Genomic DNA, 14,162 nt, shown 5'->3' on the forward strand with positions numbered 1-14,162 from the left:
GCATCTCAGAAGCCGAACAATTCGGAACCCAAATGCCAAAAACCCGGAAGTAATTGCTTCCGTTTTCGAATGTGCCTCGGAAACCAAACAGCTTTTGAGGCACGTTTCCCAATTTTTTCAATGGATTTTGCAGACCGCCCGTTGATGCTAGATTTTCGAACATTTCGGGACTCGAACAGCCTTCCGGAACAGGCTACGTTTGAAAACTGAAGTTCCACTGTATCACATTTGTCCTTCTCCAAGTTTTGTTATCCAATATTATACAAGGAGAATTCATAACTGCTATTTAATTGCCAGGAGATCCAGACTAAAAGGCTATGGCTGAAAAGAGATACTGTACCATATTAGCCTACCCACATGGTTTGCCATCACAGCAGCTTTCTAAAACAGGAAGCCTTGGGATTGTGGTCCACCAACTAACACAAAGATGATGAAAATGCAGCTGTGCTTAATTTATCAACCATCACTGTAGGGATATCGCAGAGTGGGCAGTGGGGTCCGGAGGAGCACACTCCCCACCAGCAGGCAGCCACAGTCTGCCTGCACGCGTGACCTTGGGGTGCAGGGCAAACTCCCCCTCAGACAAGCCACGGCTGTCGGAACATCGTCCCCTCTGTCTGACCTTTTGTGGTCTCAGTAGTCTGCAGTGCCCTGTCTGTAACCTTTTGTCCCTGAGACCTTTTGTCTCCTTCGTCATACACTGTGCAAGGGGAAAATGACGCTGTGGAAACGGGTGCCAAAATAGCTTTGTACCACCCCACAATCTCGGGACGGAAGATGTGTAAAGGTCACAGCCCAAAATGTATCTGCCTAGCTTGCATATTTGTCTCAATAAAAGGAGGCTCCACAGGACTGGCCAGCAGCTCGCTTCAGCTCACCTGTGCGCAGCTCACCTGATGATCAACCCCCAGTCTTGTGCCTTCCTTCACATCACTACTATGCAGACTAGAGCTCTGCAGGCTCCGAGAAGTTGTAGGATCTCAGACTCAATTTACTCTGCGTAGCTAAGGAACAAGTTAATTTGAAGAATTAAAAGGCTCTTTAAAAACATTCACTTAAAGAGAGTTGATTTGGCCACAAAGAATGAGCTGGAGGGATGCTCAAGACAATCTTCCAGAAGAGGCCTATCCAAGTTGGACATCGGCCAAGGAAGATTGCAACACAAGACAGCTTCTCCAAAAGCACATATTTGCAAGCAGACAGCTCTCAGCAGTGTAAGCTCGTAAAGAAAATGCATGAAATCCTGAGACAGACTTAATACTGTGGTGATTAGGAAAAGGTGAGAACCAGTTGGCAACACAGCTCCCAACTGAATAATTGATATTTCATTATTACACATGCCAGTTATCCTCACCATAGCATACTAAAGTGGAAAGAAGTCAAACTAATGTATTCTTTTCATAGCATTCACATTTCTTCATTAAAGACTTTAAAACCCTCCTTTGGTTCCTCATTTTGTCTAAAACAGAAACTGCTAAACTGTCAGACTGCAGCCGACATTGTCAAGAAAAATAGTTGCAGTGTTTCCTTATGTGTTCCTGGAACTATCAAGAATTTGCAAAGTAAGGTGGCTTACAGTATGTTCTTCCATTGGTGAATTATGGGTGACAATAAGTCCTGTTAACCTGGTTTCTAAATGTGATTGTGATCATATTGAGAAGGTCATAAGCCTGCTCCTAAATGAAAACAGAGGAAATGTGTGTTTAATCCCTGTCCCTCAAAATAAAATAGTAGTTTGAAGTTTGTTTCTGTAGGGAAAAATCACAATATACATTTTATTTTATTAGATTAACCTGCATCATTCTCCAAAGGAGACAAGAAATGTTATAAATTCTGTGTAACAACTAGGAAAAGCAGTTCACATTGAAATGAATTATCTTATATAATTAGTTAATGGTTTCCAAATGAATAGATTACCAGCATATGAACTGTTCTATAAGAGCTGGTTTATGGATAGAAATGAGTCATAACCAGACTTCCTGAAAACATCTACAACTTTTTTAGTCAAAGAACAATTCTTCTGTATTCGATTACATGAAATTATTCTGTACTTGATTACGTAACACAGAATTTACTTCTACTTAAAGGGATGCTAATGAAGTCAAACAGGAGAAATCTTGTGGGCTTTCCATAGTTACATCTGATGCATAGTGCTGAGTCTCTCCATAGATTATCCAACATTTGGATTAAATAAGCATCCAGTTTTAATTTTTAAGACTAGACTGTGGAAGCCATAGATATGGGGGATCAGGAGTTCAGGGCATGGCCCCCTTCACACTATCACTCCAAAATTAACCCACAGAGTCGAAAATACATACTTCATTAGTAAATGGTGTGCAGAAAAACTGCTCCCCTAATTTCTCCGCTGATCCCACTCAGGTACCACCAGATGTTCTGCAAGGCAGGAGGTATGCTAGACTGCAAAGGCTGGGAACAAGCCAGTTTGTATAGGCTCAGAGGTGTTTATAGTAACAGTTGTCCTTTTATGTAAAGAACACATTCTGTCTAAAGTCCCTAGTGTAACATGGTCATGGTTTAATTTTAATCAATTTTTTTCCTTGTTAAAACAGAGTAGCCTGAAAGTTGTCTGCTTTAGAACAACTTGTGGTCAATCTTTTCGCTGCATCAAAAAGTGTTGTATCTATATGTAAAATGTTAATTGAGATGAAATTTGGCCATCTTATGGCTACAAAAATCCCATGTGAAGCAGATCTTCAAATAGAAATGCCTAATGAAAAATGGAACGAGCTTTGGGGGGGGGGGCAGGGGAAACCTCTGAGACCAGTCTTAGCTCAGTTGAGAGAAATATAATTGAAGCTCCTACCTAGGTGGTATCTTTCTCCTTTGCAAATATCCTATATGATACCAGGTGTACCACCTCCCTGTTGAAGGAGATATGGGGAGACTGGCTCCTTCATACATATGTGGTGGTTTTGCAAAGCTGTTCAATCCTTTGAGACCTCAATTTTTAAAGAACTTTGTTTAATAAATAAAATCAAGTTAGAATCTTCTCCTCAGCTTCCTTTGGTTGCAATAATGGATGTGTCTACTCCGCCAATTCCTCATAGAGTACTTTTAAAAATTTCTCCTTGCAGCGGCATGTATGGATATTGAGAAGAAGTATAGCAAGATCTAAAATCTACTAGGCTGAAGTCAAATTTACAACATGTAAGACTTCATATATATTAAATGTGAATTTTTGGTAATACAATACATACTTTCATACAAGACACCTAAAACTGTAATAAAATGATCATATGCACATAAGCTACTAGCATATCAATTTAAAAGTTGTTGTTTCTTTTTACTATGGGGGCACTGAAGAAAATTATTTACTTTTTAGAATCTATGTTTAGAATTCCCATTAAGCCAGAACAGCAATTCAAATGATAATAACCGGACAAATTCTCAAGTTGCTATTAAAATAATAAATTGCAAAAATAAATAAATAAATAAATCTGTTTAGAAGAGACAATGGCAGCTGGTGCCCACTTGGCCTGGTAGTGCTAAGAGGCCGCAGGTCATGGCCAAGTTGTCCTAGTTTTCTCCCTATCCTACTCCCTTGCAAACAAACTGTTGACACCCAAGCTTTGCTTTTTTTTATTTATTTATTTATTTATTTATTTATTTATTTATTTATTCCCAACTGGAAACTTCTCAATTTGGTACCAAAGGAATCTCTGCTGCCAGAGGAGGAGACTGATGGAAGAAACGTTTGTGTGGCTTCCACCTGTCCTGGTTCTCTCCCTATCCTCCTCCTTTGCAAAGAAACAGTGGATACTTAAACACTGTAGTCTTATTAATACATAGCCCCTAAGTGTCTTACCTTGGTTCAGAAGGGGCCCTTGCTGTCACAATTTCTAGTATGCACCCATGCCATGATTAGTGTACATAACATAGAATAAGAAGTGATAAGTATGTAAATGACTGCAGCCTGAATTTGTTAGTCTTAAAGGTGCCACACTGGACTCTTAAACATGAACCCCATATATTTCCAGGCCTTATGGAGAATTTATTATTCCTCTGCCCCCTGCAGCTCAGAGATGAAACATTTGCAGACTTCTAAAAACTGAAGGTTTATCCAAACTGAAACCTACTCTTCCACATCTCAGTTTATTTCTTGATTTGGTGTACAGTGGTATCTCGGTTGTCGAACATAATCCATTCCAGAAGACCTTTAAACTTCCGAAATGTTCGACAACTAAGGCGCAATGGGTGGTTGGTAAATTCCATTCAGAAAGTGGAGAAACATGCCTTGGAAGCCATTTCACTTCCGAGGCACGTTCGAAAGCGGAAGCATTCACTTCCGGGTTTTTGAAACATTTGGCTTCGGAAACGTTTGACAACTGAGGTACCACTGTATTTCCAAACACAGACCAGGTCCCCCCACTCCCCCGCACACACACAAACATCCTACTTGAGATGAAAGTATCTGACATGGCTAAGAAGCAGTTGGTGTCAGAGGTTGTGCTGTGCAAAGGCCTTGACACAATCTTGCAGTAGCGTACGCTTGGCAGAATCCCAGACTGCATTCCGTGGCCAAACACCTGAATATGTTCTGTACGTTGCAACATTTAAAAGCACCTTTCCAACAAGCAAGCAAGCCCTAAGCATACTGCTTGTTTTGTAATCCTGACCAATGCAGAAGCTGTGCTTACATTTCCACCTTTGAATCTTGAATTCAACAGATTTGCAGAAGTGTATTGGAGGTAACAAAATTGCACTGCTCTGTACTTTCTCCCACTCCCAGTCCTTTGAGGACTGGTCAAGAGGTCAGAAACAGATCCAACAACCATGCCAACAAATTAAAGGCCACAAGCAAAGAAGGCATTCAATCCTCCTTCCTTCTCTTGAGGCAACAGCAGTGCCCTCCAAGAGGCAGAAATGCATCTTGCTCTTTCACTTGAGTATTGTACTCTCAATGTACAACTCAGGACTTGCCTCCATATAGAGGAATTGTAACGATCTGAAACTGTACCTAGTCTTGCATAAAAGTCTTTCTGCTATGCAGCTTCAGAAATTATTTTGGGGGATTAATTATATGAACAGCTTGTCTCAAACATTTGTTCATCATTCTAAAAGAAAGTGTTTTATAAACAAACAAACAATACAATACAATCCAACAGGGAGAAACAGGGAAAAAGCATTCCCCCCCTAAATTTTCCAGTTCTTTTCTTTCTTTGCCTTCACATCTCTACCTCTGCTTTTTCATTTCTACATCTTTTTTCAAGAAAGTGGAATAAAATGCAGGGAAATTAAGTGGATTAGGGCCTAGGGCAGGGGTCTGCAACCTTTAAGACAAAAAAGCCACTTGGACCCATTTCCAAAGGGGAAAAAAAACTGGGAGCCGCAAAACAAGCCAAATGTAAATAACGACACATTCTTCCCCTTCTCCCATTCTCTCTCTTTTCCCTGAGTCTATTTCAGATAGCAAAGAGGGGTATGGTACCTCTCATATCCATTTTTTTGCAAAGCACCATGTGCATAGAGGGCATTATACAAATTAATACATAGAAAAGTGTCTGTCACTCCCTGCAGTTCAACTCCCTCTCTTTTTACTAACAGCACATATCCATTCCTTCTGCTGGTGCAACTTTCTCATCATTTCTCATAATTCACCCCTTCCAGACAGGGAGGGCGGGCCCATTTTGTGGTTCCCCTCAGGTGCTCTCCCTCAACTCGGCGGCCACTGAGAAGCAAGGCACGGAAAAGGATCCCGAAGCACCACGCCACCCCCCCACAAAACCCCCGCCCCACCAGTTCCCTCGAGCGCCCGCGTGCGCTCTTTCCCTCGCCTCAGGTGCCTCGCGCGCGGGGCTGAGGAGAGCGTGGCCTGGGTGGGCGGCTCTCGACGTCACGCGGCGCGCGGGGCCTGAGGGCGGGCGGACTGCGCGACGGCAAAAGGGAGCGCGCCCTGGCGCGCCTTCTTGCCACCGCCCTCCTCCTCTTCTTCCTCGCTCCCTGCACCATGAGGGAAGAGGCGCCGCCCTGAGCTGCTCGGCTGCTTCCTCACCGTCCTCCAGACGAGGTGTCCCCCTCGCCGCCACCGCCCGCCCTACCCTGGGGGAAGCTATGAGCCATGAAGCCGCCTGGCAGAACTTCCCTCCGGCGGCGGAAGCAGCAGCAGCAGCAGCCCTTCTCCGGCCGCTGCGGCTTCCTCCTCCATCCCAGCAGCCGCCGCCTCTCAAGCTCCGCTGCCGCCGCTGCCTTGCTTTGCCCGGCTCGGCTGCCCAGCTCCATCCCCCTACTCTTTCTGGCGCTTCTGCTTTTCTGCTCAGGGTCCCCGAGGATCTGCGGAGCCGCGGCAAAGGTGTAAAAGAGCCGCATGTGGCTCCGGAGCCGCGGGTTGCCGACCCCTGGCCTAGGGGAACAGGGTTAAAAATCACCATTCAGCCGTGAAGCTCAACATGTGACCTTGGGCCAGTTACCATCTCTCAGCCTAACCTACCTCACATTGGGGACTTATGAATGCCACCTTGAAAGTCTTGGAATACGCATACCTATATCCAGCCTGCTGTCCCTGGTTTTGAATGGGAGGAGGGGAAGATCTGAAATCATGAAAAAAACTAAACTAAAACAATAAAGAATCTGGGAAACAACCAGAATATTCAGACCTAAAAACTTTGGACAGCGTGGCTGCCTGCTAGAACAGGCTTGCCTGGGATGGAGTATGCAGGCAGGTTGTAACCCATGCTCCCATATTACATGTAGGCTCTGCACACTGCATTCTCATCTGAACCATCCCCTGCAGCTTTCTGTAATAGCATGTTAAATTTGCCAAAGTGTTTTATACTCTTTTATCCTCACATCAACCCTGTAAAGTAGGTCACAGTACAATTTTAGCAGAACAGCAAACAAAACAGCACTGCCATCTTAAAGGCTAAAAATTGTATTATGGCATAAGCTTTCGTGGGCTAGAGTCCACTTAATTGGATGCATCATTCTTTGTAATACATTAAGTTTATGCAATAATCAAGGCTGGGTTAAAGTGGTTGTCAGCTTGATGCTCACAATTTCCAAAACAGGGGTCTCTTCTCCTAGAAAGGAACACCTGATATTACAAAATAAGACTCATGCTATCTTCTAACAAATTTATTTATGGCATACGGTTTTGTGGAGTACAAAAAAATGCCCTGAGCATGTGAAGTATTACAACCCTCAGCAAAACGTAACAAAAACATTTTGTAAAACCCGATAAGCAGAAAGCAAAGATAGAGACCTATGACCACAACTTCCTCCCCGCAGTAGGCAAACAAACTTGCAGAAAGTATCTGGGTGGGACTGGAGGAGATGCACAGACCACGACCTCCTCCGAACTTTCTAGAGGCCTTGGTGAGCAAACAAGCTTGCAGAAGAGGGGTTTTTAACACTGCAATCCTAACCTTCTCTACTTACAACCAAGACCTATTGAATTCAGTGGGGTACTTCCATGTAAGTGGAGTTTGGATTGCACCTTTAAGAAGGCAGTGAAAGCTGAGTTGAACAAATGAGACGTCTCCTTCAAACTTTCTGACAGAAATCTCATGGGCTTATTAAATGGAAATGCAGATGGGACATTAAGTAATAATAATAATAATAATAATAATAATAATAATAATAATAATAATAATTTATTTATATCCCGCCCATCTGGCTGGGCTTCCCCAGCCACTCTGGGCAGCTTCCAAAAAAAAAAAAAATAAAAAAAAATTAAAACACTGCAATACATCAAACATTAAAAGCTTCCCTAAACAGGGCTGCCTTCAGATATCTTCTAAAAGTCTGGTAGTTGTTGTTCTCCTTGACATCTGGTGGGAGGGCATTCCACAGGGAGGGCGCCACTACCGAGAAGGCCCTCTGCCTGGTTCCCTGTAACTTGGCTTCTCGTAGTGAGGGAACCGCCAGAAGGCCCTTGGTGCTGGACCTCAGTGTCCGGGTAGAACGATTGGGGTGGAGACGCTCCTTCAGATATACTGGATATACTGAAGACATTTTCTTCATGCTACCAACCTTCCAAAAGCCTTCGGGAGCAAATACACTTGGGGAACAGGAAAATAAGTACGGCATTGGACTGCAGCCACAATGGCCAAGCTGCAGGGAGGGCATGTGGGGATATTAGGTATTAATTTTCCTTCACCAGCTACCCCACTCCCAACAGTCCATCAAATGCAGGGATACCGACCACAGTTGAGCATTTATTCTGTTCTTCTCTCTCTGTATTAGCAGATAATTAAGTACACATCATGGAAGATCTCCCTGTCTATTTCGGCTTTGTTGATATGTTGGTTAACTGTCATGCAGCAGGGTAGGAAAAGTCAAGATACTTACAACATTAGAACAATTTGCGATTAGTCTAAAGCTGCTTTAGATTTTGATCAAGAGATAATTGGCAAGCCACTCAGGTTGCAGATTAGAGATTCTCTTAAGAACATTCCCTTGTGAAATTATTTCTCATAACACAACCAAGAACTACAGATAATGGGTACAAAAGGGATATAGAATTACTGTTGCCACCACTTATTCAGGGACACCCAAGCCAATACTTTCTGTTACGAAACTGCTAAAAGGAGTAAACAACAATAAATTGCAATTCAATGTCTGTTTCAGAGTTCATATGCCTTCCAGCAAAAAGAAGCCTGTGCAAAGTCCATAAGCACCAATTATAGGGACACAGAGCTAGATAAACAAAGTACACATATAGACCGCAAGAGTCCACGCTAAGATGTTTTCTCAATTACACAGCAAATACTAAAAAAATTCCTTCCTGTAGCACCTTAAAGACCAACTAAGTTAGTTCTTGGTATAAGCTTTCGTGTGCATGCACACTTCTTCAGATACAGCAAATACTGTGCATGTGTGTGTAAAAATATTAAAGAAAAAGTCTTACTTCAGCTGAACTAATATCTATAAGACTACTAGCTAGTTGTGCTATTTCAAGTACCAACAGAAGGCTCTCAATAAAAACGTATCTCATTGGTTTAGGCAACAAACCATGCCTTCTGAGTTGTATGGTTGCTAATATGAACCCAAAAGCACAACACAGACAGCAGTATACCAGGAACCCTGTATAGTAGGTCTGTTGTTGGACTACAACTCACATCATTCCTGACCATTGGCTATGCTGACTGAAGCTGATGGGAGACCAACAACATCTGGAGGGTCACAAATTCCCCATCCCTGCCCTATTTCCTCCCAACAGTGTACTCAATAAGAAATGCACTAAAAAAGGCTAGAAGATGGATGTTGGAAATGTGTCACCAGAGAGCTCTTTACACTACCTTTGCTAAACATTACTTACGGCTCTGTTGAGCTGGTATTGCAAAATTTTGGAAGATGTTTCAATACTGAAATAGCCCCGTCTTGCATGGAAAATTACAAAAAACGACAAGAAGGTCATGGGGATTATTTTCAACAGCTCCACATAAGCAAAGATCACTGTAATTTGCAACAAGTATTTGCTGGCTTCCACGCATATAGGTAAAGAGTCACCAGTCAGTAGCAGTTAAGGTGGGGCAAGGAGGAAAGAATGTATACTTAAGTCCAGTTATAAAAACTGACTTGGTCTAGGGAAAGCTTCTAAGTTATTGTTGAGGAGAACAATATTACGTAGTTTCACAACAATGCTACAACCACAGCCACAAACTACAGTGGTACCTCGGGTTACATACGCTTCAGGTTACATACGCTTCAGGTTACAGACTCTGCTAATCCAGAAATAGTACCTCAGGTTCAGAACTTTGCTTCAGGATGAGAACAGAAATCTTGCTCTGGCGGCGCAGCAGCAGCAGGAGGCCCCATTAGCTAAAGTGGTGCTTCAGGTTAAGAACGGACCTCCGGAACGAATTAAGTACTTAACCCGAGGTACCACTGTATAACCATTAACAACTATCCAGTCAGAAATGAAACTATATTTTGTATCAATGAACTGAAATGTTAAGATTTGAAAATGAATCCACGCAAGACTAAAAAATATATATAATATTTTTCAGTGTGTAAGACTATGTTTTTCCCCAATTTTTTTAAGTTTAAAATTGGGGGTCGTCTTATACACAGAATGTTTAAAATATTTATTTCTTAATTTGGGGCTCAAAAAATAGGGGTCGTCTTATACATGGGGGCATTTATAGACAGGAAAATACGGTAAGTTGCGTCCCCAGTCCAGCTATATACTTACACTAGCAAAGATACATATACAGAACAAGCATGTAAGCACAAACACCTTAATTGTTGCTTTGTGAATAATTTTCCTTTCCTGTCTCAGCATGTGTTTGAGCTATCTGTATTGCTTACATTTCTGAGAAGTCAGAATGTTTAGCTGAAAAGTTTGACATGGTGCAAAAAAACCAAATACAGATTCAGGAACCCTGTCAGTTATCCTAGAATTTATTGAACAAAGAGTGAAAGTAGCAGTCTATAATATTGTTCCTTTGAACTGAAGCTAGGTTAGAAATAGGATTAGACTCTGAAATGGCCATTTATCTGACTGGAGCTCTGCAACCATGCCATAATGGACTACTGTTGATAACAGTTGAGAGTCCTATTATTCTCACTCTGGTGTATCTTAAGGCGCTCCATTTAATGAAAGAAAAGAAATACAAGTGCCTTTGTTTTGATTTGCTCAATAATTGTAAAGTGTGGGAAGGAAGTATATGACTAAATCTGAGGAGGGGAAAAACCTTTCATCCTGAAGCATACAAATAATGGCTTCTAAACTGTGGCCAGAAGGAGCACTTTTAGTTCATTTCTGCACACTGGTTAAGTCTAGGAGGCACGTAGTGGGTTCTCAGAATAAAGACTCCAGACTCCACAAGTTCCAAATTCGACATGCACAATTTACTTTAGTAATATCACTAATTTTCTGTGGTGCCATTTTCAATCCATGGCATCAATGCAACACAAAAATAGAATTTTTTGAAGACTGCCAAGTAGAAAGGAAAAACAAAATCTGACCTATTTCTATTACTAAAGCTTGCTGATCCTGAAAGTGATCTCAATGGACTTTCTGGAAGAGGCAAGTCAAATATATTTGGGCACACAAAAAACTTGGGTTCAAAAAGGGAACAATTCACTGTCCCATAATATTTCAGTAAACCACAACCAAAATTGTTTTCATTTTTTGCCACTTCCAATAATCCAATTAGTGCTACCACTGCCAGTTTTTTTCCTCCTATGAGCCAGTTGTGCAAAAAGTTTTAAATTCTAATCAAATAAATGCTACATCAAATTAAAAAGTCTTACAATACCTGTCTTGATTAGTAGGAAGTATGAGGTTAGCAACAGGAAACAATATTTTGTTTCCATTTGAAGTAACTCTTTCATTATTATAAAACAGCACCACAGTGGTACCTCTGGATACGCACACCTCCAATTGCATATCCTTCAGGATGCGAATGTGGCAAACCCAGAAGTATTTTTCTGGGTTTTGTCAAGCGTGCATGTGCAGCAGCAATCTGCCGTGCTGTGCACATGTGCAGAAGCAGTCTACCGCCATGCGTGCATGCGCAGAAGCAGTCCCTCTGGTTGCGGAAACCTTGGAATCTGACCGGAGTTCCAGAACGGATCCCATCCGCAACCGGAGGTACCACTATATTTTTGCTAGTACAGTGGTAGCTTGGTTCTCAAAGAGCTTGGCTCCCGAACAAATCGGCTCCCGAACACCGCAAACCCAGAAGTAAGTATTCCAGGTTGCGAACATTTTTTGGAAGGCGAATGTCTGACGCAGCTTCCACTTGACTGCAGGAAGCTCCTGCAGCCAATTGGAAGTCGCGCCTTGGTTTTCGAACCATTTTGGGAGTCAAACGGACTCCCGGAACAGATTAAGTTTGAGAACCAAGGTACCACTGTACGGGCATATTCACAAGACCTGCTTGTGGGACTGTTCCCGTGACCGGCTGGATTAATATCCAATACACTTAAACCAGTGTTTGAAATTAGCCAGGCACATTTTGCACCTTGCTTTCAACCACTTGCAACCAAGTAAATATGCCTGGCTGCTAGGATGGCACTTGACACTTCTATCATCTGCAGGTGCATGCCTGGGGATCATTGGATCTGGACTGTTTTCACAAACTAATACCCAGTGGTATTTTTCTAGAAAAAGGGATGCTGGAACTCACCATGAATGCCTCCTTTTTTCTCTTATAATGGCAATGGCGCCCTCCTAAGAGGTGCCGGAACAGAGTTCCACCAGTCTGACTGAAAAAAGGCCTTGCTAATACTCCATCCTGTAGAATTCTATCAGTTATGTTTTATCAGCACAATCAGAATGAATTTCTGGAACCAAAATGCTTCTTCTGTGCAGTCTGAGCAGGGGCAATCACCATTAAGAGAGATTCAAAAAGACCAATATATGTGTGGACTGTCCCTGGATCAAATGACGTTTCTTTCTTGAGTTATCAAAGCTCAAGGTTGTTATCTGAACTAGCCAGATGCTTAACTGAGAATCACAATCAGACTTCAGAGCTGTCTTGCCCCAAAATGGCAACTAAACATTCCATTTTGGTGACTAACTTTGCTTTAAGGAGCCATTTGGCACCTAGCTTATATATCGGAGTTCCTAACACTGATTTAAGCCAGGTTATTCATTACCTCATGTATTAAGCAGCACATGAAAAATTGCTTATGTTGATTCTATTTAATATGTTACTTCTGGAAGCAACTGAAATGCCCAAAGAACAGCTACTTGGGGATTAAAACAAAAAACATCATTCTAACATAGCTCAGCAATAAGGAACAAAAGGGAGTTTCAAACAGATAATATTCCATAGGTCCAAACCACTATCCTTTCACAAAATAAAGCACTGCTAGTTCATAGGGGGGGAAACCCTGCCCAGCTTACAGATGGATTGATTTCATTGCTGCAGAATAACAGGACATTACTTAATATAGCTAGCCAGTAGCCATTTTGCATACTAGTACATTTTATATTCAAAGAGCGTAACAGAGAAATGGCCAAGGCAACATTGTACATTTGTGAGATGAGGCAATTTAACCAAGAAAAGGAAACGGAAGTATGGGAAACTGTGTTTAATAATTATGTTGGTGCCTCAGAAGGAATCTGTAAGCTGATCACCCTCAGGCAGATCTAAGTAAGTTTGACCAGGTTGTGAAAAGCCAATTTCTCTGAAAGGCACGTGTAAAAACTGTGTGCAACAACTCCTAGGATAGATTTTCATTACTGACTCTGCGTTAACACACATTTGACTTGAACTGACCCAGGCTAACTCTTGAGCATGTGCAGTGAAGCAGTATATCGCCATACCTGTTTGCGGGGCTGTTCCCGTGACCAGACTACCTCATCGCATCCATTGCTTTACGACTAGTAAGAACTGTACACTGCTTTAAGAAAGCAGCGCTACAAATGAAAGCAGGAAACTCAAAGCCAAACAATGGCAACACCAATCCTAGACATACGAGGTCTTGGGCGCTTTATCCGGTACCAGCAGAAAGGAAAGAGATTGATTCGTGGACGCAGCAATTTCCCCTCTTGCCTGGCTCAGCACTTACCCTTATTATTATCTGTGCAGAGCTCAACCTAAAGACCCAAAGGGCGGAGTAGCAGAGGGAGAGAGAGGTCACCTACTCTTCCTTGGTCTCTGTTCCGCCCTGGGCTCTTCTGCAAAGCGATTCACACGTACACCCGCCACCATCATGACACGTACGTTAGCTCACCCCCACCCATTCTTCCTTTTACCGGAGAGAGACCAGGGAGGGGCTGCGAGGGGGGCTCCGGGAGACCTGGAATCCCCCGCCAACACCCAACAGCAGCACCGAGGAAACAGCGCTCCGCTCCGCCGCAGCGTCGCGTTCACACGCCCCAGACGACTCGCCTCCCGCGCGCGCTCCGCTTCCCCCGCCGCCCGAGTTCAGGCGGAGACGGCGGGGCTCAGCGAAGAGGAAAGGCTTTTCTCCCGCCCTGCCTTCTCCCTCCTTGGCTCCCCTCCTTCCCTTTCAGGCGCGCCGACCCCGACACGGGAAACCCACTCACACAAGCCGAGAGCCGCCGCCAGCAGCAACGAGCTGAGCCAGGCGGCGAGCGGAGCAGCGCCTTGCCTCGGACTGCAGCCGCCGCCGCCTCCTGGCGCCGTTAACGCCGCCACCGCCACGGTCGCCGCTGCCATTTTCCTGCCTCCACCTCCTTTTCCTCTCATTGTTCCACCCCCGCCCATGGTTGGAAGAGGGGT

General features: G+C 43.3%; 1 protein-coding gene across 2 annotated transcripts in view; it reads right to left on the minus strand.

Annotated features, from left to right (window-relative positions):
* LOC309531651 (myelin protein zero-like protein 1) overlaps window positions 1-14,162 on the minus strand; it is a 30,988-nt gene extending 16,826 nt beyond the window's left edge. For both annotated transcript variants that reach the window (XM_082221261.1, XM_082221262.1), the window contains exon 1: window positions 13,967-14,162. In XM_082221261.1, coding sequence (XP_082077387.1) covers window positions 13,967-14,147 — 181 coding nt within the window. In that variant the 5' untranslated portion in view covers window positions 14,148-14,162. The remainder of the gene's footprint in view (window positions 1-13,966) is intronic.

The sequence above is a fragment of the Podarcis vaucheri genome, assembly GCF_965113315.1.
Source record: "Podarcis vaucheri genome assembly, chromosome: 4".
NCBI classification, from domain to species: domain Eukaryota; kingdom Metazoa; phylum Chordata; class Lepidosauria; order Squamata; family Lacertidae; genus Podarcis; species Podarcis vaucheri.